The sequence below is a fragment of the Camelus ferus genome, chromosome 34 (genome assembly GCF_009834535.1).
Source record: "Camelus ferus isolate YT-003-E chromosome 34, BCGSAC_Cfer_1.0, whole genome shotgun sequence".
Taxonomy (NCBI): Eukaryota; Metazoa; Chordata; class Mammalia; order Artiodactyla; family Camelidae; genus Camelus; species Camelus ferus.
In genome coordinates this window covers 15,470,327-15,497,355 of record NC_045729.1, presented here as the reverse complement: position 1 = coordinate 15,497,355, position 27,029 = coordinate 15,470,327, and the positions used below count along the sequence as shown (strand labels likewise).

The 27,029-nt window shown below is 38.1% G+C and overlaps 2 protein-coding genes across 2 annotated transcripts in view; one reads left to right on the top strand and one right to left on the bottom strand.

The window, feature by feature from the left end:
- LOC102516499 (alpha-2-macroglobulin) overlaps positions 1–19,625 on the bottom strand; it is a 35,628-nt gene extending 16,003 nt beyond the window's left edge. Inside the window, exons 1-18 of the mRNA XM_032473332.1 lie at positions 19,314–19,625; positions 16,559–16,742; positions 15,648–15,807; positions 15,446–15,498; positions 14,600–14,620; positions 14,169–14,337; positions 13,638–13,722; positions 12,432–12,552; positions 11,570–11,684; positions 11,313–11,422; positions 9,565–9,726; positions 7,057–7,284; positions 6,747–6,810; positions 5,446–5,588; positions 4,705–4,854; positions 2,543–2,710; positions 1,961–2,069; positions 554–676 (exon numbers count right to left, since the gene is read on the bottom strand). Of these exons, the coding sequence (XP_032329223.1) occupies positions 554–676; positions 1,961–2,069; positions 2,543–2,710; positions 4,705–4,854; positions 5,446–5,588; positions 6,747–6,810; positions 7,057–7,284; positions 9,565–9,726; positions 11,313–11,422; positions 11,570–11,684; positions 12,432–12,552; positions 13,638–13,722; positions 14,169–14,337; positions 14,600–14,620; positions 15,446–15,498; positions 15,648–15,807; positions 16,559–16,742; positions 19,314–19,480 (2,332 nt within the window). The 5' untranslated portion in view covers positions 19,481–19,625. The remainder of the gene's footprint in view (positions 1–553; positions 677–1,960; positions 2,070–2,542; positions 2,711–4,704; positions 4,855–5,445; positions 5,589–6,746; positions 6,811–7,056; positions 7,285–9,564; positions 9,727–11,312; positions 11,423–11,569; positions 11,685–12,431; positions 12,553–13,637; positions 13,723–14,168; positions 14,338–14,599; positions 14,621–15,445; positions 15,499–15,647; positions 15,808–16,558; positions 16,743–19,313) is intronic.
- KLRG1 (killer cell lectin like receptor G1) overlaps positions 1–27,029 on the top strand; it is a 120,735-nt gene that overhangs the window by 61,637 nt on the left and 32,069 nt on the right. The window lies entirely within an intron of this gene.

Below are 27,029 nucleotides of genomic sequence, written 5' to 3'. Positions count from 1 at the left end.
CAATAATGGAGAGTATAATCAAGGCTTGAAATGGGAACATATAAGTCCTTTTTCTTCAACTGTGTTTTTAATTCTAGTTAATATGAGAATCCCCTATAGACATAGAGTTGTAGTATATTCTGTTATAGGCAATATAATTATAAACTAAATATGTAATTTTAGATGGTTCTTAAATTTTTCTCTTTAACATGTTGTTCCACTGAGGACAGGTTTATCATTTTTAATTCTACTACTACTGTGTATATAGTTGGCCTGACTGATTCTGTACTTAACTCAAGATTGCTGACCAGTGAAAGATCTCTTATAGGTGTTAATCTGTGCAGTGCTTGGTTATATTTAGTCCTTATGCCCATTTTCTGGAAATCTTAGAATTAAATTTGTGCAACATGATACAGTTAGATTAGTGAGACTTCACAACAGAAGTGTTATGTTAAACCTCTCCTGAAAACAGCAATGTGTCTAAAAGATATACTTGGATATTGAAAAATTAGCTAAGAATTGAAAACTGTGAGGGATCTACATTGCTGTATCTTATATATAAAAGAAGTCGCTTACTTTACCACCACCAAGTCCCAGATCCACGTCTCAGGGAAGTACGTTCGCAGTGTCTCTGTGGGGGGCTCTGAAATGTGTATCATATTCCTAATCTCATGGCTTTGTCCCATTTCCACTAAGGCTGTGGAGGAGACAGAAACAAATATGAAGATAAAGCTTATGAGAGACTGTGATAAGTGCTACAACAGAAATAGGGTAATGAAATAGGAACCAGGAGTGGACCCTTGGGTGTTAAGGGAAAGCTGCTTTGAGGAGGTGATACTTCAGGTGAATTCTGCAGTATTAGGGTAAGCTAGGAGTGTTCTCACAAGCAGAGAGCACAGAGACCTAGAGGCAGAAAGCGTCTTGGGTTGTCCGAGGAGCAGGGAAGGAGGCCCCGGGGCTACTGCACATTGTCCCCGGTGGGGAGCGCTGGGACGTGGGGTTCTCTGTGGGAGCAAAGAAGAGTCGTGCCCAAACATTGTGTCGGTGACTTTGAGAAACAGTTTATAGGAGTGAAAGGATCAAGAATAAAAAAACCTCTTTATTTCCGTACATGTCAGAAGATCAGACTCCGGATCTCTCACCATATTTACCTTCTGTTAATGGTGTACTGCTAAATATTTAACAACCAGCTTGCTGGGAAAAATCTGGGGCACCTATACACTTACACACACATGAATCTACTACAAATCTTACTGATAAAGGATTAAGTAATATAATTTATAAATAATGATACAAATATACAATAACTTTTATTTAAGTTCCATATAGTCAAATTGATTCCCACTGAATGTTTTCCTTGATTTTTGACAAATTCTTTTATTTGTACTCAACCTATATTGAACTATGACTTGATAATATCAGACTATGAATAAACAAATGCTTGATTACTATGCGATTCAGCAGAGAAGTAGCCCATATCATTGAGAAATGAGTGTGATTTCAAATGGATATTGGCTGATGTTTTAGGGATGTTCAAGAGCTTCCTTACTTGACTGGTGAGAATGTGGCTCCAGTTTGTGAGCACTTCTGGTTCTGTTTACACTGATCCTACACCTGGAAACTTTCTCTTCCCTTTTAAGCCCCACACATCTCCCTTTACTAGAAGCAGATTCTTTGTGAATGACTTTCTTGATTCCTCAATCGGAATCAATCTTTTCTATTATTCTGTACGTCTGTACCTGTCTGATAACACTTTTTACAAGTACTGTCTTGTAGTCTTTCTAGCTTTGTGTATGTGGGGGTTTGACATAATCAGAATTTTTTGGTTTGACTGTTATGTGACCTTGAGCAAGAACCTTAATATATCTGAGTCACAAGTCCTTTTTTGGTTAATTTTTTTTATCACATTTAATCTTTTTTTAAAAGAATTATTGTATTTGGTTCAATATATTAAGCAATTAATTTTTATTAAATTTTTTACCTGGAGAAGATAATAGTCTTTGAGCTGAATGAACTTCATATTGTTGAGGTTGTGGACATAATTTGGGTTTATGAATCTTTGAGTTGGTAAATACCTTTAAGCCCATGTCCTGTAAAGGAAATTATCATCTAATCAGTATATAAATATTGTAAAATATATATATATAGGCACATACTTCTTTTCATTGAATTTAACTAACGATCCAGTTAGTTTATTATTAAACTTTTAATGTTCATATTAGTAGAAAGGAAGTTGATGTACTTACAGAGGTAATTTCATTCTATTTTTATAACTCTTTCAACAGTAATTATTTTATATATGTGATATTTATAAACATCACAAGGCAACGAATTTCAGTAAAAATTAAAAAAAAAAAACTTAACCTAATGGTCCAAAAAGTTTCAGTCCTGCCTCTGTTGCTATTAGTGGTTCTGTTACTATTAGTGACCTTGGAGAAGTCACTTGACCTCTCTAACGTCCCATTACCATCAACTATGATGTGACAGCATTAAAATAAGTTTTTCCCATATATAATATTTTGTTAACCTTAAGAACTGACCATCAACAATATGAGGGATTTACCTGTAGGAAGCTATACATGTCTTTTTCTTTTGTATTTGTTACTGGGGAATACAGGATCCCATTGATGTAGACATTATGGTGACTGACACAGTCTCCATCATCTTCCTCCTGTTGATTTAAATGCTCTGGCAAACCGTTGAGGTCCTTTACTGGTAGCAGGTTATAAACCTGTACAAACGCAAAGGACAAAAGGACAAAATTATTCATGGCTTACTTTTCTTAAGTGCAAGGAGTAAAGAAAAGAACAATCACGACTAGTCTTTCTTTGAGTGGCTCCATTGAGTAGATAATTTATAGAGAAGATGATTTTGAAGGTGTTTAACAATTTTAGGAGAAAAAAAAAAAACCCAAACATTCTCATCTAAGTACTCAAAGATCCTTTGTTACACAGTTCAGAGGCAAACCCTAGGCTCTATGCTAGAATGAAATAAAACTTTATTAAGAGAAATTGAGGTCTGCTCTATTTAAGACATTGTAGCACGCTTTGGGATGATAGAATATAATTAATAGTTTCACCTCTGCCTTGCGGTTAGTAACTGACTCGGTGTATAACAAAGTAAATAAATGGACACACGTTCTAAGCAGGCACGTGGATAAGTACATGTCCTCTATATAAGTTAGGATAGTATTTTCTAAGGTATTATTCATGGAAACAAAATGCCCCATATCTTTACAAAATACATAAAACTTTAACTGTAGGATACTGAAAATGATACTTTCAAATTCACTTGAAAGGGAATAAGACAAACATAAAAGCCCCCAGTGGCACCGTATTATATTTATAGGAGTTCAAAATTGTTTGACAAGAATCGATCAGCAAACTGAGTAGCATCATGAAATTAAACCCTTTCTCAAAGGCAGCTCCCTCTTACCATTCTCCATCTCCCTCCTCTGCTTTATTTTCCTCCAAAACATGTCCCATAATTATTGTCTGTCTCATTTATGAAAATGTGAAGTTTCATGAGTGCATAGATTTTTGTCATTCTAGTAGTTCACTAGGAGATTCCCCAGGACTTAGATACACAGTAGGCACATCCAGAACATAGTAGGCACTAAATAAATGTGCTGAATGAATGACTTACACTACCAGGTGCAGTGTTTCATTAATAAAATGTTATCAGGGATTGAGAGGAACTCTTGTTCTAACCCAAGTCTACTGCTGGATACCTGAAAGCTTCTGCTTTACCATGAACAAACTAATAGAATTTTCTGCCTTATCTACCCATCAAGGTTCTTATAATTAAAAAAAACCCCTGAGAATTAAAAAATTATGTTATACAAACAGAAAATATTAATGTTACTTTTCCACGTATCTCCTTGCTCCCACTATTGAGATGTACTTAATACTGCCTTTACAAGTATTCTAATATTTTTAATGAAATGCCATTGGGAGCACCAAGAAGTAAGAAATCTTTTCTTGTAAGTTTCTCTTTTAGGGAAGTAAAAATACAACTTTCCTTTTATAGAATTTTTATAGTAAAAAAAAACTAAAAGAACTACAGTAAGAGGTTATTCCAGTTGGCCTCATTGAAAATGTGAAGAGACAGACTGTTAGTACACACTAAGTTCCTTGTTGTTCCATTAAGCATACCCTTTTGTTATTTTTTCTATTAACTTAAGATTTTAAAAGTTTCGTTTATCAGTGTCATTTATCATATAGGAATTAATTTTCCCTAATTTTTATTCATCAGAGACAATATAGACCTTCCTTCAGAAACTGTGTTTATCTTGGGACATGCAGTGTTTCAGTTCATGTCATTCTTATAAAAACAAAAATTTGATATTTGATTTAGTCTGTGCAGTCTTAGTGTAGGTATATGTACCACTTTTGTTAGACTTTTTGAAACATTAAAACTAGTTTTAAAATTCCTATTATTGGTTTCATAGAGCTGTAGGATTTCAAGGATTTTGGATGGCACATGATTTATATTACATATGTCTACATATATATATATATATCAATATGTAATATCTTCCATATTCCATGAATTCCTATTCATATGTAATATCTTCCTCCCCCAAAAGTGCCCATGAAAGAGCTCAAAACTATTAACTCCTGGATAACTGTAATTTTAGTAGCTCCTATCCCACTCAGAGCGGATTTCTACTTGCTCTGAGCCCCTCGTGTGGTCCTTCCTGACCCTGAGGCTGATGGGACTCACCGAGGCGGGGGAGAGCTCGGCCTCAGGACTCATGAGCAGCACACTCTGGTCCACGGCGCGGAGGGCGCAGAGGGACTGAGGGGATGCGGTGACTTGCAGGTGGGCTCGGGAGGCCGGGAGACTTCGTGCTGAGCTGAAGCTCAAATTCACCTGTGGAATTGGGGACAAAGTCAGAAAAACAAATGGCCTGGTTTAACCGTGCATCCACCAGTGTTTCCTGAGTGTTCCTCACATTTGATGCGTGATCACTTTGACTTCGTGGTGGTGGACACCATGTGAGTCCTAAGGCTGTGTGCCCCCTCCTTCTATGCCACTCTGATTCTCAAGAATCAGTTGAATCATTGTAATGATATCTGTTTTTATAAGTTATTAAATTTGAGACACCATTTTTTACCTTCAACACACAGTGGGGTGTTTATTAGCGGTGGGAAGAATGCACATAGTTCTAGATGCTCTTGTAGTTTTCTTTTGGTTCTTTTGTAGTTTTAAAAACTTGGTTACATATTTCCCAACATTTCATCATAGAAGAAGGGAACAAGGTACTTTGAACAGCACATGAGAATTCTGCACTAGGAGTCAAGCGACATGGCTTCTTAGTGTGACTCTGCCATCACCCTGCTGAAAACCTGTGCGGAGTTCATTCAACCCTTCTAGTTCCAATGCTCGCACGTAGAAAATACTTGATAGCAGTAGTAATTTCCAGTTTTAAATATTGAACATTTTAGGGTATAAAACACCCACCTTGTTGACCAGGCAGTTTTCAACCTCGTATTTTGCAGAATCTCCAATCACTTCCCCATCAGGTAAAATGGCATAGATCAGCAGTCTAGCAATGGGAGCGATGTCTGACTCCACAGGAAATGACACGGAAAAATGGCCTTTCACTGGAGCACAGAGAGAATGAGGAAGTGGTCATGGATTAGACATATCAGGGCTGAAATGATATTTTTCTGTTGTACAAAGTCATTTTAGGAGCCTGGTCCGGCTAATGACTGCTTCTATTAGTAAGTGTAATAGATATGAGATATAATAAATAGCAGATATAATAAACAGCTGAATATCTCTTAGAACTCTGGCTTAAAAAAAAAACCTTATCAAAGCGGTCTCTTCTTTTATAAATCACATAGTGATTTATCCTCTAGTTTGAAGCTTGAGTTCATCTATGTAACGTTCTGATGCCATCTAAGGATGTGGAGACATCCACTTGGCTACCATCTGATCTAGACTTTCCACCAGAGAAGGGAACTAGGACCTGAAGTTGTAAGATGTAAGAGTTTAACACATTGTATTTAATCCTTCTATCCTCTTAAACTTTCTATGAACCAAATACCCTATCCTTTCTTCTTAAGAGGTGAACTGTGCTCCTTTGAAAGTTATTTTTTGATGCCTATGTAGGGTCTTTAGAGCTTGCATGAAATGTCTCTAAATCTTCTGGGTTGCTATGAAGAAACAACAAAAGAGTGGTACACCAATAGTTGTCTAATAAGTGATCTTTCAGACTAATTTATAATAGGAGAAACCTTCAGCATTTTTCTTTTTTTAAAAAATTGTTACACATTTGTTCCTAGGGGGAGTCCAATTCAATGGTGGAAATACCCAATTTGACTCTTCATAAATCATAACTATTTTCAAAAGGGAAATATGATATAAAGATATACATGACTCAGCACAGGACCTACTCTACAGAAGACACACCCAAAATTTGACCTTCTCTCCATTGTCTAAAACAATTTTGAAATGTCATTTGGAGAAGAAGGTCCATGAGTATTTGTGGTTTGAAAATTTGGAATAAGCATAGATTATGAAACAACTCAACATTTTAAATAGTCTAAACAGATTAACCTGGAAAAGGAAAAGAAAATAAATATTTGATAAAGGGTTAAAAAAAAGAAAAATGATCACTTTCCCCTCTCAACTTCTTTATTGGCACTAGATGAAAATGGTCTCTCTTCATTTGAAACCATTCCTGGTATTTCTGCAGCGTAAGGCTGCATGTGGCGCGCGGAACAGGGCAGAAGGGTGGAAATTATGGAAATACCCACTGTCTCCCTGCTCCACGGGCAATATGTGAGTCCCTGTTCGGACGATGCCTCCCTTTGCCATTATCTGCAAAAAAGGAAATGAAAAAGAATTTAATTTGCCTGACAGAGATCTTCCCCCAGGTCTTGCCCTCCAGGTGATACACTTGTTTTATTGAGCCCCTGCTGCTGAAACTTAGTCTGGAGAGAAGTCAGACTTTCAAAAGGAACATGGACAAGACATCAAAATAATGATATCTAAAGAGCTTTATAAACCCCTGCCCAAGGGCGCTTTTATCTACAGATGAGTCAAGGCAGTGGCCTGCCTTCTCACCAGGTAATAGAACTCAAGCTCCTTCAGCTCCTGCAGGACCTGTCCATTCAGAACGTAATGCACTTGGACTGTCTGAGCTTGGCCACAGGGCAGTTCATGAGGCAAGGGCTCAAGGTAGACAAAGCTCTTGCTTTGGGAGAATACGAGATAAGCAGTGTGATAAGCTTCTTCATGTTCCTCTGATAGCCACAGGTAGCCATAGCAGGTATTGTCGTCCTGGTGCTGGACCTGATGAATTAGAAAAAAAAAATTATCTTACACATCCTATATCAAAGGGACTCAGCGTTCTCATCAAACTGCATTGGTTTACTGCCCTACCTTCATTAGTGCCCACACATCTTTTGCTGCACACAAAAAAGTGAGGGAGAAGGGTCCCTAATTCTGTTATCTGCACTGCAGACCTTCACAGGGCAGAGGCGCCTTGAGCTGGTATTTTCATTTCTGAAGAGCATGAAAGGAGGCAGGCACCCTTCGCTTTGATCTGCTTTCTCTACTTTTCTGTGGCCACTTCACCTATTCAGACAGAGACACTGGAGCTATGAAACCTCACTGAGGAGACTAACCAATCTTCAGAAACCGAGAAACTGCATTTGAGAAAGTACATGCCTCACTTATGATGGGTTTCAAATGGGTATTATGAATAAATGTAATACTGCAAACTTAGGGGTCTGAGAATTCTGTAAAGAGCACTGATTCCAGAGGCGAGTTCATGAAGTAGCTGAAGTCCACCTCTCCTGGGCTGTGTTGGGCTGATTATTTTTAACACTTCTTGTGATTCTGGGCTCTTAATCTTCATAGGCCCTATTTGGGTTATGTTTCCACTTTCCTCCATGCAGAATTCATTCCTTCGTTCTTTCCAGGCTCCCCCTACCCTCATTCTCACCTCCCAAGGGGCACAAGTGGATCTGTGTGTTCTTATCTCAATATATCTTATAGTGATAACTTGTAAATGATCATCAAAAAGAGGAAAATAAAATTCAAAAATAATATTTTCATTTTCAGGACTAGCATTCAAAACACTTCTTTTTTTTTTTAGTTCTTTTTTTTTTAGGGGTAATTAGATTTCTTTCGTTCTTTCTTTTTTGATGGGGGTACTGAACCCAGGACCTCACACATGCTAAGAAGGCACTCTACCACTGAGCTGCACCTTCTCCCAAGACACGTCATGATTAAACATAATCAGAGAAAGCATTCAGGATGCCTTTTGATTAAACAAATGAGTGAATTTTCAATTTCTGAATTATTTAGAAGTATGGGCTTTTATGCCATTTATAGAAAGCTGAATCAATAAAACATGATTTATTTTATATAAAAATCATAAAAGAATGAATAGAGGACTGTATGCCCCTATTCAAAGCAAGTTATATGGGTATGGACAAAAAATCTGGAGAAAATTAGAATAGCAGGACAAAAATAAAGTAACAGCAATAATTTATGGAATTAATGTTAACGGTGTTAAAATGGGCTTTTATAGTAATGTAACCATGAAAGGGGGCTTACTAAGTGCTTTAGCATTTGTTATCTCATTTAGTCCTCGTTATAACCCCAAGAGTTAGGTACTGATATTGCATCCGTTTTATAGACAAGGAAATGAAGTATAGAAGTTTTAGTTATTTGTTCTATATACAGAGTTGATCCAGGATTTTAATCTAATTTATCTGATTCTGGACCCTACACTTTAAAAAAAAATGTGGTAAAAAACACAATATAAAATGACCATTTAAACAATTTTAAAATGTACAGTTTGGTAATGCTAAGTAAGACGCAGCCCATTTCCAGAACTTTTTATCTTGCAAAACTAAATCTCTATACCCATTAAACATCAACTCCCCACTTCTCATTCTCCTCAACCCCTGACAGCCGCCATTCTACTTTCTATTTCTGTGACTTTTAGTACTTTAGGTACCACGTATAAGTTGCATCATACAGTACTGTGTGTGTGTGTGTGTGTGTGTGTGTGTGTGTGACTGGCTGTTTCACTTAGCATAATGTCCTCAAGGTTCATCCATATGGTAACACAAGACAGAATTTCCTTCCTCTTTAAGGCTGTGTACATACCGCATTCTGTTCATCTGTTGATGGATATTTGGGTTGCTTCCACCTCTTGGCTATTGCAAATAGTGCTTCTATGGACATGGCTGTGCAAATATCCCTTTGAGATTCTGCTTTCAATTCTTCTGAATATATACGTAGAAGTGGGGATACTGGATCATGTGGTAGTTCTATTTTCATTTTAGGGGACCTGCCATACTGTTTTCCATAGCAGTTGCACCATTTTATATTCCCAGCAGGAGTGCATGAGTGGAACCCTCCCTTAACCACAACACTCCATTGCCTCCTTTTTAATTTACTTTTTTCAAAATTGACCTGAAATTGGTTTCTAATTTCTAGCTTTATTTTCTCTCCATAGGACTAAACACTACTTGGACATTTCATCACTTTTAGGTTGCAACCTTTTTTTTTCCCCAAGGCCACATCATGTCATTGGTCACTTCCTTCCAAACTTACCTTGACAGTGAGGGAGGTGTCTGTGAGGTTGGTGGTGCTGATGGAGAACTGCACCAGGCCGTGCTCATCGGTGGTGGCGTTAGAGGCATAGCTGGCTTCATTCGCTGTGATGACGATGCGTTTATTTGGCAGGGGGACACCTTTCCCATCCACTAGGAGCACCTGAAGGTTAAAAACTGCAGATCAGTTATGTGGCGCCTATCCAATAGGCACCAAACATATTCATTTTATCCCCAGTATTTATTGAGTGTGTCCAGTATGTTGCACATGGTTCCAGGCACTGAGGCAACAGCAGTGAACACAACAAAGTTCCTTCTATCACAGAGCTTACAGACTAGTACAAGAGACAGAAGCTAAATAAACATATAAATAATATGTACTTACTGAGTGGTAATCAGTTCAAAGAAGACAAAGCAGTGTGAAGAGAATGATGGAGATGATGACAGAGGTGACCTGAAGACTGTATTCTGTCCATGTCTGGGAAATGCTGTCTATTATATATAACTTTTGGCAAGTCACAGACCACAAGAGCCATATCACAGTGAACAATTTTAGAAGGCACTTCCCATTTGAAAAATGTGAAATTGAAAAGAATCACAAAGTATTAAATAAGGACCTAAAGTCAAATTACAGCTCGTATTGAACTCAGAAGATGAGTACTTCAGTTCAGATTGTGAAGATGGTGTATAAGCTACATCTGGTATAAGGAAGCACAACCAGCAGACTTGGATTAGTGTTTGTAACTGATTAACAAAATCTCAGTTTGCCAATGAAATGTCAGCTAGGATATGAAGACAAAAGAACAGGCACAAAGTTCACTATTTCTCTTTCGACAAGAGTCTTATGACTAGTAGGACAGTTATTTAGCAGGGATAAAATCTCAAAGAAGTGCAGTGTACCTCTGAGAAATTTAAAAAAGGTGAATTTACTTTCATTTTAGGAAGTGACCAAAGTTTTTGAATATGTTTCCTGTCATAGCATAATCAAAACATCCTAAAATTATTCCATCCACTCTTTTGTGCAGTCTGGTCCCTCTTTTACATGCTCCACAGCTAACATCTTGTAACATTTCCATTCGTAACAAGATGCACAGTAATTACACACGGAGGTAGATACAGCTGTCATCTCAGACTTGTGGAATCCAAAGCATCCCTTTGCACATGCGCTTATGAAGGAAAAAAAAATAACTACAGAAGGTTTCCGTGTAGATCTGTGAGAAAATTTAGATTTTTAAAATGTGGGAACATTGAATAGCAGTCCTTTACCCCATGTGTCCTGTTTTTGAAATATGCTTGCTATTACAGAAGAACTAATGTAAATATAATATCCATGAAAGAAACACTAGGTATGGTAGGATCTTTTATATTTCAAAATAAAAATTAAAGCCTCCAACCCACTCATTTCCATACAAAGTTAATGTTCGAAGGAGAATGTAATTGGCCGCCATGAAGTTTGAGAGTCATGTGAGAAAATGTTACAAAAGTCTGAGGCTGCCTGGTGAACCATGGGAAAGAAATTGAGTGATGTCACGCAATGCTGTTGCAAAAAACTTCTAATTTTGATAGTCTTTGGAATGACTTTTGTAGGTTTGGTATACAGATTTACAGAGGAACAAATCTATTTTAATTGGTTTATAACTCTGATTATATTAATCAACAGATAATATGAATTAGGTATGGTTTTAGCAGAAAAGGTTGTGCATATTCAGTAAGAGTACAGTTTGATTTGTGAATTGAAAAATACCTCACCTGCCCAAAGAAGGGAATTCCTTGTCTAATGTACGAGTCCGCTTTCACAAATGAGAGTTTGCTTATGGTTCTTGTGATTTCAGTGGACCCTCTTCCAGTGAATTCCACCTCTGAAAAAGAAGGAAAAATTAAGTTCTCTTTTGGAAGGATGCTCTCCTTGAATTTACACTACCTCCCCCTTACGATTCATAATTTGGCAAAGGAAATGAATCAATGTCCATTGTTCATTCTCCCAAAATTACACTGTGTACACAAACCTGTTCCTTCTTCTTGGATCTTGGCTTCCACTTCAAGTTTCATTTCAAATCCTTGTCTCTTCATCTGGAAGATCTTGGTGTCTACTTGCTGAGAGAAGCAGCCCTTGTTGTTTAGCTGGGAGAGGATGAAATAAAATACAAAAATGTAAGACTGGACACATCAGTGGTCAGTTAATCTGGTGGGTTTTTTTTTTTTTGAGGCAGCATAACCTTGGAATTTTCCATGATAAGAACACAATACACATTTTCTAGGGATTAATTATTATTACATCTTGCAACAGTTTCTGGCTTATAATCCACAAGTGTATTCCTTAGTATCTGATATTCTGTAGAGTGAATGAGAGTGAAATGCTGTAAGATTTGGGGGTAATCTTACTATAGCAGGCAGCTAACTCCTCACTGAAGTCTGGCTCCCTTCCCATAGTTTGGAGCTATTGCTGGGAAGTGCCTGCCCACCTGAGGACTGTGTTTCCTACCTCTCTGGCATCTAGGTGGGGGCATATGACAAGCGTGGCTCATAGAAAGAGAAAAGTTAACGCCCTTCCCAGCAGAGGTGGCTAAGGTGTGTATGTTTCCCTCTTTCCTTTACCCAGTTGGATTCTCAAGGTGGCTTGATACCAGGTGCTGGAGATGGCGCGACTTCCGTTATTCTGGGGGCGTGGTGCACCAAAAACACTCACAACGGACAGTTACAAGAAAGAATTCCTATTGTGCTAAGTCACTAATTTTTCAAAAACTATTGTCGTTAGCATAGAATCCTCTTATAGATTGGTCTCTTCCTGAGTTAGCCCCGTGTTGTAACTCACTGCTTATCAACAATGCCTTGGTTGTTATTCTCTAGAAGGAAAAGTTTCCCACATACCTGCTGACTGAACGTCTCACAGATGGCACGTGACTCTCCATCAAAGCAGTCAGAGGGGTTACTGTACTTTCTGCACATGCTTATCGTCACATGTCCGGGGACAGGTTTCCCATATGTGTATCTGTCACCAGAACATTGCCAAATGAATCAAATGAGACACTGAACACCCCCATTTTCTACCTACTTATGGTTCCCCTTTAGCAATGGTATGTTTTCACTCCCTGTACTTCCCTTCAACTTCTGCAGGGCTCATACAGTGTTGAGGGCAAGTAAACAAAGCAATGATCCTTCTCTTTTATAAATTTCTAGTGCAACATGCTGAAGTTTACTGCAGTCTTCTTTTACCATATCTTTTTTCTTAATCTTTAATTTTCAGTTTCATTTTTTAAAAAATATTTTTCTTATTGCCAAAGCTACACTAGCTCTTAAGAGAGAAAAAAAAATACGAACAAAGCAAAGAGAAGAAACACTGAGTTCTACCTAAAAACATAAACTATTATCTGTCTTCCCACCATCCCTTCTTTGTTCATATAGAATTGTACTTGTTTACTCTTGACAAAAATGGGATTGTGCCATAAATCTGTCATTGATAATTGCTTCCCTATTTGAGATTTCCTCTATATCTCTGTTTGCAAGAGTATTGGCTCACCAGCTACGTAGGATCAGGAACTTGGCGGGGGTTTCTCAAGACAGTGCTGGGGCAGGGACCTATCTGAACAGTGGGTGCATGAGTGGATGAGATTAGGTGAGATTTCTGTAATATGTTTATCTCTGCCGATTCTGAATGTAAGCCATTTTCCACTATGTATGCAAGGTCAGGTAAATGATCTGTTGTTAATTGAATTTTCTCTACAAGCTGGTGAAGGGAAAGTCACTACCCTTCAACACTGTCTCATTTGTGTGTGTGTGCGTGCACATGCGTAACTAACTTTATTACTTTCAGAATCAACCCTAGTAGCATAGCCTCTCCCGGAACAGTTGCCCTCCCCATGATAGTTGTAATAATCCTGGTAAGGACATGAAAGGGAATAAGAAGGAAAATGGAAAAGCAGCAGGAGAGGACAGTTCTAGAGACGGGGATGCGCCCGTGTATGGAAGGTATTTGTGCTGTTCTGCTCCTAACAAGCCAGCCAAAATAGCCCCAATGGTGAGCCTCCTTTAAAGAATTCATTCCCCTCAAGAGATTTGTTAAAAGTATAAACTCACAGGCCACACACTGACACTGTCACCTCTTCTTCCAAGATAGTGATTATCCTTGGCACTGTAACTTGCACTTCAAACTTAGGAAGCACTGTTCATGGAGATAAAGGAAGTCATGATTGGTTTTCACCTTTCAGGGAACTGGTATTTCCAGGTTCTCAGTAACAATTCCCTAGTAATACTTTAGGGCCCCGAAAGGTAGCCCCTTTCTCCAGTATATCCACCGTACTCGCAAATGGAAATCCTGGGTTGAAGGACTATGGTGGATCAGTGTAACCTAAATGAATTATGGAAGATGCCACTAGAATAAGAATGTTTTACATTTTTTTCAGATTAAAAATTGCTACATAAAGCTATATGAAGTCCTATTCACAAATCACTGATGGTCCTCACTGAATTTAGATGTAAGCTAAATTAGATTAGCTCCAAGCCCAAGCTCACCCATGGGAAACAGAAGAATTCCAAATCTGCTCAAATTCTAGGCCCTTGAAGTTTAAATTAAAAAAAAAAGTTCCATGATTTTTTCATAATCCATACCAAATTCCTCCACAGTGAAGTGGTGCTCTGCTTTTCCACCTGATTCCTTCTGTACCACCACCTTGTAGGAGCCTTGGATGGGCTCTGACGAGAGGGCAAAGGTCAGTTGCTTGAGGCCATTCTCTAACTTGAGGTTCTGCCACTGTGCGATGCGATTTCCTTTGGGGTCCTATGGGCACAGTTACTGTAATTTACAAAAGAGCCTAGAGCATTAGAGACAGTAAAGGAAATCTATGGGGGCTCCTATGTTATCCACAAAGAGCTGATGAGGGAACGGGGCGGGAAGATCAGAACCACCTAGTGTTACATGAGTCTGAAGGCTTCTCCATGACTAACACGTTTCTGAACTATTGTAAGACTCTCTCAAATAAGAACATTTTCCTCAAATTTATTACTTTATGTCTAATTATGGAATGTTTCACATTGCTTACCTCAATATATACTAGTGGACTCTGAAAGACAAAAGAGGAAGAAAGGAGTTGAGAATTGTTCTGAAATATTCTCAGTTCTAATTTATAAGCAAGACCGCTTTATGTAGAATAAGTTTATCTGCAGTAAAACACAGACAAATGGTAGATCAAGTTTTACAGAACTTTTAATTAATCCATTATAAGCAATTAATGAATAATGTTAAGCACTTACTGGGCTGTCAGCAGCAAATGCATACGTGCCATTCATTCGGAATGGGATTTACTAATATCACTTAAATGCTTGTAAGCATCCCAGTGAAGAACACTGCTATGCTGTTCTACAGACTGAGAAATAAACACTAATGGAGCTATAAGTAACCATGTTCAGATCCAAATGTTACAGTGGGTCACAGTATTCTTAGGCAGTTCTAAGAATAAGGAGGAATGAGAATAGCTCCTCTACTGTCATTGTTTATTCATTTTTAAAACTAATATTTATTAAGTGCCTACCACGTGCTGTATGTAATTCTAGGTGCTGGGAATACAGCAGCACACAAAAGAACAATATATCTACCTTCGTGGAGCTTACATTCTAATAGGGATGGATACATGCCTCATTGAGAATTTTCTAAAGAGTTAGTTGAACTGTGTGACAGACGGCTAAGTACCACTACCAACATAGAACTAACTACTGTCTTTTGGCCAGAAGACTGTTCTAAATGGGGATTTTGCACTATGGTAATGCCAGAAATTGCTGTTATAAATACCAGATTCTTTCTCTCCCTGGTCCTCCTCCAACACCAAAAACAGGCTCCCAGCCTGTTTATATAGATAATAATAATTCTGTGTAGATATTAGGAGACTTACCAACTCATTCAGGGGGCGAAAATTTTCATCCAACGAGACAACACGAAACTTCACTGAAACAGAAATATTTTCCATGAATCTCAAAAGCCTTGAACCAGCCCTAGAGGCAAGTAAGACAAACTTTTAAGGAATCAGGGGTCCTTTGAGGAACGCGGGGGGGGGGGGGGGACCTTTCGTTTTTGAGTTATAGGCCTCTTTGTACCTGTCTGCCCTGGTTTGTAGGTGGGTTTGTCTGTCTGGACAAAGACCAGACTCTCTTTGTTTTTAACCAGCACTGTGGTCCGCTTCTTGAACTCATGGGTTGGTCCTTTCACGTGGACAGTGAGGAACATTACCTCCTCTTTGAATGAAGATCTTGGGACCTGAAATATAGGAGAGATCTTGAGAACCCGTTCAATCTCCCAAGTTTCCTCCCCAAGTCTCTGTCCCACTTGTCCCTGTAGCTTAATTTCATTCTCTCAGCCTCAGAAGAGAAAAGTTAGCATAGACAGGAATTCACGGGTAGAATGATTTCTGTCATTTTACGACTGGGAAGACAGAACACAAGATGGAGGAAAATACATCAGCGGGAGAGGTCATAAATGAGACCCACATCTCCTTACAGACCAGCCGATACAGTCTGGATTCAGTTATACACTGGACTCTCATGGGCTGTAAGCGTTTTACATATGGGCCGTTCTGAAGAGATACTGCATGCTTGCTCACGGTGAGGTCTACAGTTTCACTCTTAAGAGAACGGGGTGGCGTGGTCCTGTCAGCCCACCACTGGGGCTTACGCTGAAAATGGGCCTTGTTTGCTTTATTGATATTTTTTTTCCATTTTAATTTTAAGTAGAAGTCACATTTTCCCTTTGTCTAGTGCATACTGCTGTTTTTTTCTGGCTAATAGGAATTTTCTCTGATCATTAAGTTGATTTTTAATGTCTCCAAGAATACCGTCTATCGTGGTTGGAAATTCATGCATTGCTTCTTATTTTCTACACCTAATCACTACATTTAAATCCCTTCCTGAAGTCCTTGCCAGCCTCTCAAAGGCTTATCTTGACTGAATTCTAGATCCCTGTGTCCCTGGACAATGAAAACAAGTATATTAAGTCAAACAGCCATACTCACGGTGAAGGAGACACAGTGGAGTAAATCCTTCTCTGCCACCACGTCAGTGAAGAGGCTCCTGTTCTCTCTGAGGGACTCCAAGGAGGCGCTTACAGTCACCATCTCATTCAGGTGGCTCAGAACGAGGCAGCCCTGCTCAGGGGTCTCAGTGTGGAGCAGGGAGGGGACCAGCACCATATAGTGCCTGGAAACGGGGGAGTCCAGTTAGAGGAGAGTGTGGGAAGTGAGGCACTGTTCTCAGCAGCACTGTTTTCCACTGCAGTTCTTGTTACTATCATTAGTTCTGTGCCAAGAGAAGGCATATTGATTAGCGTGAAATTGCTCTCTGCAGTTGAATGGCACGTGTGAGAGTTACTCCCTTTTCCATCATCAGAGCCCTGGCTGTGACCATTTTACTTGAAGTGAGCCTTAGGCAGATTAAAATTTGTAGGTACAGCTCACTTTTAAGGAACCCAAATATGTGAGCATCTGAATTCAAATAAAAATATGCCAATTATATTTATTAACACTGTAAATCTATTTTAAATTAGGGTTGCTGTAAAAAGCAAGGAAGTTCTCATCTGTGGCACTACAAAAACCAATTTACAGAACTGTTCATTGAAAAAATATATACATTCAACAACCCTGTGAAAATGGCACAGCAAGTATTTGCTTTCCACTTTACAGATATGAAATCTGAGGCTTAAAGAGAGTCATTAGTTTAAAGTCTCAGTGTTTTAAGCAACTAATAAGATCTTAGTGTGTTACTTAACCCTAGATGTTTGCATATTAAATATTTGCCTTTCAACTCATGGCTAGACAAATATATGATTTTATTGATCCTGTAGTCACCAGACATTTTTGGTCACAGAATTCCTAAAATAAATTTTAGGCATTATACATTCCTTACATATTTTTAAGTAAAGATCTTTTTTTAAATCACAAGTTAAACAATAGCAAAATATATTATTTTTGATGATATTTTAAGTTAATACTTACATTACTCTTTTACAAGTCTTCCATGGAATTTTAAATATCAGTGATAAGATACCCAGTATGACTTATTTAAAAAAGGTACCACAATGTTTTTTTTGGCAGTGATCAGAAATTTAGCATCTTTCCCCCTTTTCCTCCTTGAACTTGAATTATCATGCCCTTTACCACACAGAAGTTTATCCTAAGATTTTTGTACTTCAGAATATTTTCTGGATCACTCTTACTTCTTTATTTACTTATTATATAGATATATAAATATACATACACATATATGTATATATATACACACATATATATGTAATATTCTATGTGGGTAAATAAATTTAACTTTATCTCTTCTTTTAGATTTAATGTGACCATAAAGTTGTTAATGTTAAACATTTTCTTCTGGATTGAATTATTTTCAGAAGTCTTACTAGTATACAACTAATCAAAACGAAATAAATATATTACAAATTATGATTCATATATATTATGTATAAAATCAAAATACTTTTGAAGCACATCTTTAATGAAAACAATGAGCTTTTTTTTGTCTTGTTTGTTTTTGCATATATATCTTTATTGAAGTATAGTCATTTTACAATGTTGTGTCAGTTTCTGGTGTACAGCACAATGCTTCAGTCATACATGAACATACATATATTCGTCTTCATATTCTTTTTCACCATAAGTTATTACAAGATATTGAATATAGTTCCCTGTGCTATGCAGCATGAACTTGTTTGTCTATTATATACATATTAGTTAGTATCTGCAAATCTTGAACTCCCAATTTATCTCTTCCCACCCCCTTCCCCCTGGTAACCATAAGTTCATTTTCTGTATCCATGAATGGATATTCTTTATTGCAAGAATTAAACAAGATCTAAGATTCATTCTGTTGCTATTTTTGGTTTGTGTAGATGTTAAGTGCCATGAAAAATTATTCACACAAAAGTAAATAAATGACAGGTGACACAATAATACAACCGTCAACTAGTTCTTGTAACTTCTTCTGCGTCACCTGCCCCAAATCACCCAGCATTCTGTTATCAAGAATTGCTTCAAACAGTGAAAAAAAGTGACAATGAATATATGTATGTTCAGGTATAACTGAAAAATTGTGCTCTACACTGGAATTTGACACAACATTGTAAAATGACTATAACTCAATAAAAAAATGTTAAAAAAAAGACAAAAAAAAAGAAGTTGTAAGAAAAAAAAGAATTGCTTCTAATCATCTATCAGCTGGTATTTCTCTCAGGTCCTCCAATTTTTTTCAAACGAAGACTTCGTCACCACATGATCTGCAAAAGGAGTTTGCCTCCTGTCATTAGAGTCCTTTGCTTTCTCAATGTCAACATCAGTATTTCAAATTGCTCCTTTATTTGGCATCCTAGAGGCTTTTATACTCCAGGACAGTGTTCCACGGTGGCATCTGACTGAGGGAGGTTTGTCTTTCTCTTTTAAAGTAGAAGATGGGCAATTCAGAAAGGGGAGGTAAGAAAGGATTAAATAGCATGGTCTGAAGCAGATCAGGGTGAATGTGAGGAGCTAAAAACTGATTCCTTTGAAAGTATCAATCTCCAGTACCCTTTCAAAAGTCTTTGTATATTTCCAGAGAACTGGTAGATTCAGAGACCCAGAGAGTTAGAGAAATGTGGTTAAGAATAAGTAAAGACTGAATAAACCAGACTTGTAAAAATCTCATCAGTGGAAGAGACCTTAGAGATAAGACAGTTTCATGGGGAAGATGAATGATAGAAAGGAGAATTTGAAATAAAGGCATGAAACTCACGGTTTTCCAGAGACTGAGGCATCTGTATGCAGGAAGACCAGAAGAAGGAGAGAAAGCCGTGGCTGAAGGAGTTTGTTCTTCCCCATGCTGCAGGGAGAAGGGGCCGGAGGAGACCTGGCTGTGTTGTACCTTACTCCCTGCAGTTGGTCTGGTCTGGTCCCGAACATTCCTCAGAGCAACTAGGCTTTATGCTGCTCTCTGTGTAAACAGGAAGTTCCACCCACACAAGGTGTCTAAACAAAGTAGAGGTCCCTGAACATTCTCTGAAAACGTCATTACTCTGAGGTACCCAATTACAGTCAAGGTTAATGCCTGGCAGGCTAAGTAGGATTCCTGCAGGGATAAAATCCACATTCCCACTAGTGCTCACTTTCCCTGGGGTTTACCGTAAAGCAGCTAATCAGCTGTTCAGCCCCTTCTCTCCTTTACTCCCTCCTCCCACTTCCCCACAGTACCTTTTATGGCTTTCCTCACATCTCTTGCATGAATAGCTGACAGAGGAAGCTATAATTTAAGCAACCCTGGACAGACTCAAAATAGATATTTCACTACAAGTCAGTCTGCCTGCAAGTCTGTCATTGGATATGCCTACCTCAAATGCTGAAGGGGTTTCAGAATTTAGCAGTTCTCTATGGAAATGATACTGGATTAAAAGAATAGGTTTTTGACCCTGAGGATATTACTGGATTGCAGATGAAGAACCAGGCCCTGGAAGAAGGATGATACAAAAGTTTTCCTGTACTAAGAAAATGAAAACATGAGAGGAGAAGTAGCAGGACCTGAAAAAAAAAGCTTTGACCTACTGTGTCTACGAAAATCTCAGTGCCTTTACCATCTACTGTACAAGTACATTTTGTGACTGCCTTCTGAATACGCTACTCCTCTCCAGTCTTTAATCATATTATCTATTTTACCCATCCATCCATCATCCATCCATCCATCCATCTATTCATTCATTTACCCAATGATTTGATTACTTTATAAGCATTTATTGAGCCCAGTTTGTCTAGGTATGCAAAATCATGGAGATGGAATGGTCAAATATGTACAAACAGATATGCACATTCTTGTGGGTGTGAAATCAGACAAATAAGCAAGCTGTTAAAATACAGAAGCCAGACATCATTATCAGAGAAGTTCAAGATGCTCGGGGAGCACATGAGAGGGGCACGTAATTCAACCTTGGGCCTGGGAAGGGAAGTCTAAGGAAAAGAAAAATATCAATGAAGGTCTGCAGCGTGAGTAGCGGTTAGTCAGAGGAAAGACAGAGATGCAGAGTGCATTCTAAGCACATAAGGAATGACATAAACAAAGGCGCAGGAGGCAAGAACAGTAGGGACACATTTAGTAGAATGAGAAGGGTTTGGTACGGAGAAAATGCCTTTACACTTAGGAAAGTGGTGGAGCAAGCTTGCTTCAAATAAAAAAGGAACTTGTTGGCACCACCTAGGTGTTTAGGGAGTAATCAGTGAAGTGACTTCTTGCCCAGATTTGCTTCTTGGAAAGATCACTCTTACTGATATTTGGAAGACTGGTTGAAAGGAGGCAATCCAGGAGGCAACGTGGAAGTTGGTACAATTATATGGGTGAGAAATAATGGCATTTTGAACTAGGGTATTCTTTTTTTTTTCTGCTTTTATTTTTTTTTTATTGAAGTATAGTCAGTTTACAATATTAATTTCTGGTGTACAGCATAGTGGTTCAGTTATACATATACATATATATGTTCTTTTCATATTCTTTTTTCATTATAGATCATTACAAGGTATTGAATGTAGTTCCCTGTGCTCTACAGTAGGAGCTCCAGGAAACACCAGTGTCTAGGCCATGGGCACGCAAATGGAACCTGGACAACCAGCCTGAGAGAGAAACACAGTCAGGAGAGTGTGGGACCTCTGAGTCCCAAAGAAGGGACAATTTTAAAAAAATAGTCAAGAGAAGGTTTTTACTAGTCAGAGTGATTGGGGCTTGATACCAAGACATCAGTGTTAATAACACACAAAATTAAAAAAAAAATCATTTCAAAAGCTTGCTTAGTTTTATAATATGTTGACTCAAACTATAACAGAAATTAAATTGTTTTTAAGAAATTAGAAATACCTACTTATTTGCAAGATTAATTACTTAAAGAAGGAAGGAGCAATGGAATTAATAGCATTCATTTGGTGCCTTATAAATTACAAAGATGATCTGTAAAGATTATTGCTAAATCCCTGGCTATTCATGTCAAACGCCATTGTGAAATCAAATAACAGATGGAATGATCATTGTTCTGTTGAATTGAGGGATGAGAAGAACATGGGGACCCAGCTTTAAGTGTCTGTGTGGGGCAGAACCCGACTGCAGGGGGAGGGAGAGAATCTAGGGAACAAGAGCCTGTTCCGAGCTTGTGTGGAGGGAAGAGAAGGAGAGGGCGGTACCCGGCAGAGGTGTTGGGGTGGGAGGGACGTTTCTTTAAGGAGAGAGAGACTTGAACAAGTTTAACTGAAATGTTGCTCCTATGAATGCTGAGCAGGAGGATCAATGAAAGGGGAGGGGTTGAATATTGGGACTGGGAAGCCATAATCCCAGGGCAGAGGACTCTGAGGATGCATGAGGTGGGTGTATGGCGTGGATGGAGGAATTATCCCCAAGAGAAGCGACACCACTTCAGTATAATCACAGATAAAGAGGAAAATTTTATCCAAAATGCTCCTTTTACCAAGACAGAGCTTTCTCTTCTGGGGAAGCCGGAAAATGAACTCAAAGGGTAAAAAAAAAGAACAGACTGGATCAGTTGTCAGGATACCTGAGTGCTAGTTCTGACTCATTTAATGGTTCTGAGCCTCAGCTTCCTCACCAATAAATAGGGGGTTAATAATATCTCTCCTGGAGGGAGGGTATAGCTCAGTGCTAGAGTGCATGCTTAGCATGCACAAGGGTCCTGGGTTCAAATGCCCAGTACCTCCATTAAATAAACAAACAAACCAACCTAATTACCTCTCTCCAAATTTTTTTTAAATAAAAAAAAATGTATGTCCTGTAAGCTCCAAGGGGTAGTTTTACACAAGATGCTATATGTAACAGTTTTAAAATCTGTAACCTACTGTACCAATCAAAATGACTATTTACATTTTGAACCTTAAAGACTGAGGAAGAGAGCTATTTCATACCTGCTCTGGGCTTTGATGTAGGACAGCATCCCAAGAAAGAAAGGTAGGCCACCTGCCTAACACGTCCTTGACAGAATGAGAGCACGCAAGTTGGACAAGTTCTATACAATTTTGAAGTATTTAGCAAATAACTACTGTTAGGAAGCTGAGGGTAAAGGGGTAAGAGAAAAAGGAAAGTAAGGGAAAGACAGAAGGCAGTGTATGGGAAAGAAAGCGGTGGAGGAAAGCGCAGTAAAACACAGCCATGCAGAACAAAGGAGGATCATTTGGCAATTGAGGGGACAATAAGATTAGGAGGTGCAAGGGCCTAAATAAAAATAAATAGAAAAAAAAAGTTTCCTCTGGATTGTGAAAGATTCCCCTGCACTGCTTGCTGGGAACTGAAGGTAGCTTCTCCAACCACACCAATTGTTACACATAGGCCACCTGTAGTTCCTAACACTAGTGATAATGAAGGACATTTCAGCTGGTTACACATTAACCACTTTCAAAATCAGAAAGCTCAGTTAATAGCATACCATTCTCACTCTATCAGACAGTATACTTGCTTTATCTTTGCGGAAATATCTTGGGCAAACGTAGAGTTTTGAAGTTACGTACAGCATTATTAACTATAGAGGTGTTCTCAGAGATCAGTGTTTCTCATTTGTTCTATCTCATTCACACTCCTTTCTAATTTTTAATGAGAAGAATACTTGAATGTACAAAGATAAAAAGCACAACAAATCCTCAGATTGTTTCTCAACAAACACTATGCTTGCCACAGTTTCTCAAAATCATCAAAATTTTAGTGTTTTCTCTGAAATTAAAAGCCACTTGTTCCTTTAGATTTTTAAGAGTACTGATATTCACAAAAAAATCTATTTTACTAGAGCCTGCATTGTGATGCAGAGGAATTAGTGCCCAAATTAGGACAATTGACTACAACCAATAGAATTCAGTGACTGTCCTCATATATACAGACTTCTGGGCATCTAGAAGTATATTTGTATGATGAATCCGTACTGTAAATTTGCTATGTCAAAGAGTATTCACACTTAAAACATTCATAGATCACATCACCTTTTTAAAAGGACCCTGCCAATTATCTTCCCAGCAATGCCTAGGACTGTATTTTCCCATGCCTTCTAAAAATATTACTGTCTGATAGGGAGAAGTGCATGATATATATTTTTCCCTTTCCAAGTTTAGATAACTGTGATTTCTAGTGATGTATTATATCACTGTTACTTGTAGCAACTCTGCCGCTTGAACTTTAAGTTTTGTCCTGGGGTTTTATTTTCTGATTAGACGTCCTTTCGTACCACCCCCTCCCCCCATTACAAAACTATTCTCCTACATGTTTTTCCTGATTTAAGGATTTGTGTTTTATATTTTTATCTTTAACCCAATGCAGTTTATTTCTGAATGTAAGACTAGGTAGGGAATGTGTTACAGGACGAGTTTTCCTTTGGTGAAAGAAAAATGTGTGTGCGTGTGCGCGTATGTGTGCGCGCATATGTGCGTGTGTGCGGGTGCGCACAGGGGTGTTTCATGACTCTCCCTTATGAATCCACTTTGTTCTCTGTAGCCCTCATGTTCACTGTGGAACTTTTTCGTGTCAGAACTTTCGTTTTAGAGAGCTATATTTAGTCTGGGAGCAAACATTGGAGTCAGATTTTAATAGGAAAGATGTCAAGCTTTGATTACTTAGATGACAATGACAATACTGCCAGCGACAACGGTACTGATGGGTGGTGATGACAAGTGCTTATGTATGAGTGTGCTGAGTTCTGAGAGCTTTATATATTCTAATTTGTTCGATTTTTGTTATTCCCAAATGTTATCAAATTACAGGCTATTAAAATAACTCACAATTTCTAGTAATATTATAAAATTTTGTAAGAAATAAATTATTCAATATATTTTGCAAAATACTATTAAAGCTGTTAGGTTTTAAATGGTATTGCTTTTTAAATTCATGTGCTTTCATAGCAAGTTAATAAATACGTAGTCTTGTATTACTTCATTTGAAATAGTGAAGTATAATTTGAGGTACAATTGTTATTTATGAAGCAAAAGGTATGAAAAAAAGGCACAATATTTCTTTAATAAGTGTACCAAACCCTGATTTTTGGCTTTTATCAATAATTACAAATAACTCCATTAATTAGCTAGACATTAACTGTCCATTTCTGACAGGAGGTGGTTAAGTCTCCACCTGTTATAGTAGATTCGTCTCTTCCTCTTTGCAGATCTGTTCGTTTTTCCCACTTATGGTTCAATGCTCTGTTGTTATGGAACAAAATTCTAGTTAGAAAATAATTGAGTCATAGGGATGAAGTGTACCACTTGGGGAATATAGTCAATAATACTGTAATAACTTTTTATGGCAACAGATGGCATCGTGATGATTATTTTGTAATATATAGAAATATAACATCACTGTGTTGTGCATCTGGAACTGGCATAGTGTTGTAGGTCAATCATACTTCAATTTAGAAAAGAGAAATATAACATTGCTTTATTTTCTTTAGATTGAATTAAGTCTGACTCTGCTTCCATTCTTCTAAAATTCTTGGTGAGAATTAATCTGAGTTTTTATTAGAGCTCTCCCACACTAGGGTCTGTAAAGCAAAATATTTGGGAAGTTGCTTTAGTTTTCGCTTGAAACCAGTTACCCCTGTATGACCATGCCAATCTCCAGTCCCTCAGTCACTTTGAAGCCTGACTGCTTGGCTGTTTTTTTGCTATATTTGGACACAGTTTTTGCTGAAACTGGGAGCTCTGTGGCCCAGAGTCTGTCTCACACAGCCGTTTAACTCAGAGGTCCCGTCTTTTACCCTGCATGCAATGATGGAGGGGACCCCCGGGTGCCTAGTATCCTGGGTCCCCTAAACCTCCACCAACCCCCTGGTTTTGAATCCTCCGTACCAGTGGGGCTTCTTTTTGAAATTCCCTGCAAAAGACTTCTTTCTCCCCTTCCTCAGGAACACCAAGTAGCCAGGGCTTTCGCAAAGTTATCTTTGAGCAACCTCTGCTTTGAACCTTGAAAACTCTTAAGGCAGAAGAACACAAGGATCTGGCTACACTTTTGAAATAGGGAAGGGAAAAATACCAGATGATAAAAATCAGCACAGATCACATTCTTTCCAAATCCTTTTCAGCAGTGAAACCGAAGCACTGGTTAATGTTTTAGTAAAATCTTCTTCCACATTGGGAAAGAAAACAAGCTGGGAAAATGTATATTTTGCTTATTTTGAGAGAAGAAAAATAAACATGCACAGTTTAAGTTTAGGTATGTTGTGTAACCTTTTTTTTTTTTTTGGAAAAAAAGAGAAAATAAAAGATAAAGGTGGGGGGAAGAGCAGGGTGGTCTTGGAATTCTCATTTTCACATATCTATCTTCATAACCTCACATTACTGAGTAAAAAGCTTGCAGAGACCTCTTGTCAGGCTACCGGGCTATGACTGTCTTATATAGTAGTGAATAGAATGACCCTCCCCCAGTTTCGCCTTTGGCCCTTACTTGATAACGCCATTATTGCCCCACACATATATTCCTTCTACTTCTACAAGCTGAAATATGGTTCTGGAAATGTAGAATTTTAATCTCAGGATTCAATAAAGAACACTAGCATTGCAACTTAACTGTTTCTTTTCTGGAAGCAGTGAGATGTTGGGAACATGTGTTAACTTTGTTTCCTAAGTAGCTACGATTCCTTATGAAAGAATGGATCAGCAGCTTGACCCGATGAGAACGAGGTCAAAAGGCGTTGTAATAAGCAGTGCAGACATAAGGATAAACCAGAAGGGGGCGCAGCCGCCCAGAACACTGAGGTGTGGAGATTGAAGCCATTGTGTTGGGCAGGAATAGGCGCTAATCATGGCTTGCTCTTTCTGGTGACCAGCCCCCATCCTGAAGTTATCCAGGAGCCCACCAAAAGTTTCCTCACTAGAACAAAAGCCTTCTATCACCTAAAAAATTTCATCGGATTTAGGAGCTCTGTGTCAGGAACCAGGCCCAGTAATGCCCCAAGTACTCTTAGCACTTAGGAAATTGCAAGGGTTTTAGGAGCTCTGTGCCAGGAACTGGGGGCAGAGACCAATACGTGTGTGTGTGTGTGTGTGTATATATATATATATATATATATATATATATATATATATATATATAAAATTTATAATATAAAATATTACATTATTTCACATATCCTTATGCATTTATTTTTCATATGAATTTTGGAATCAGCATCTTTGATTCTAGTGTTATTTCAAGATTATATAAACTTTATAAATACATTTAGGGAGTATTGACATTTTTATGATGCTAACTTAACCTATCCAAAGATATAGTAAGTTTTAACTTCTGTTCAAGTCCTTTTTGTGTTCTTCATTAGTATTTTGAAGTTTTTCTTATACATATATTTAAATATTTCTTTCATGTTTATTCCTGGGTATCATGAGAAAAACCATATCCAGGACAATAAATGAACCCTTGAAATAAAAAGAAGTCAAAGTTTCGACTACAGTACCTACATTAAGATTCAGAACAAGTAAGTGTATGCCTAGCAGACACTCTTAG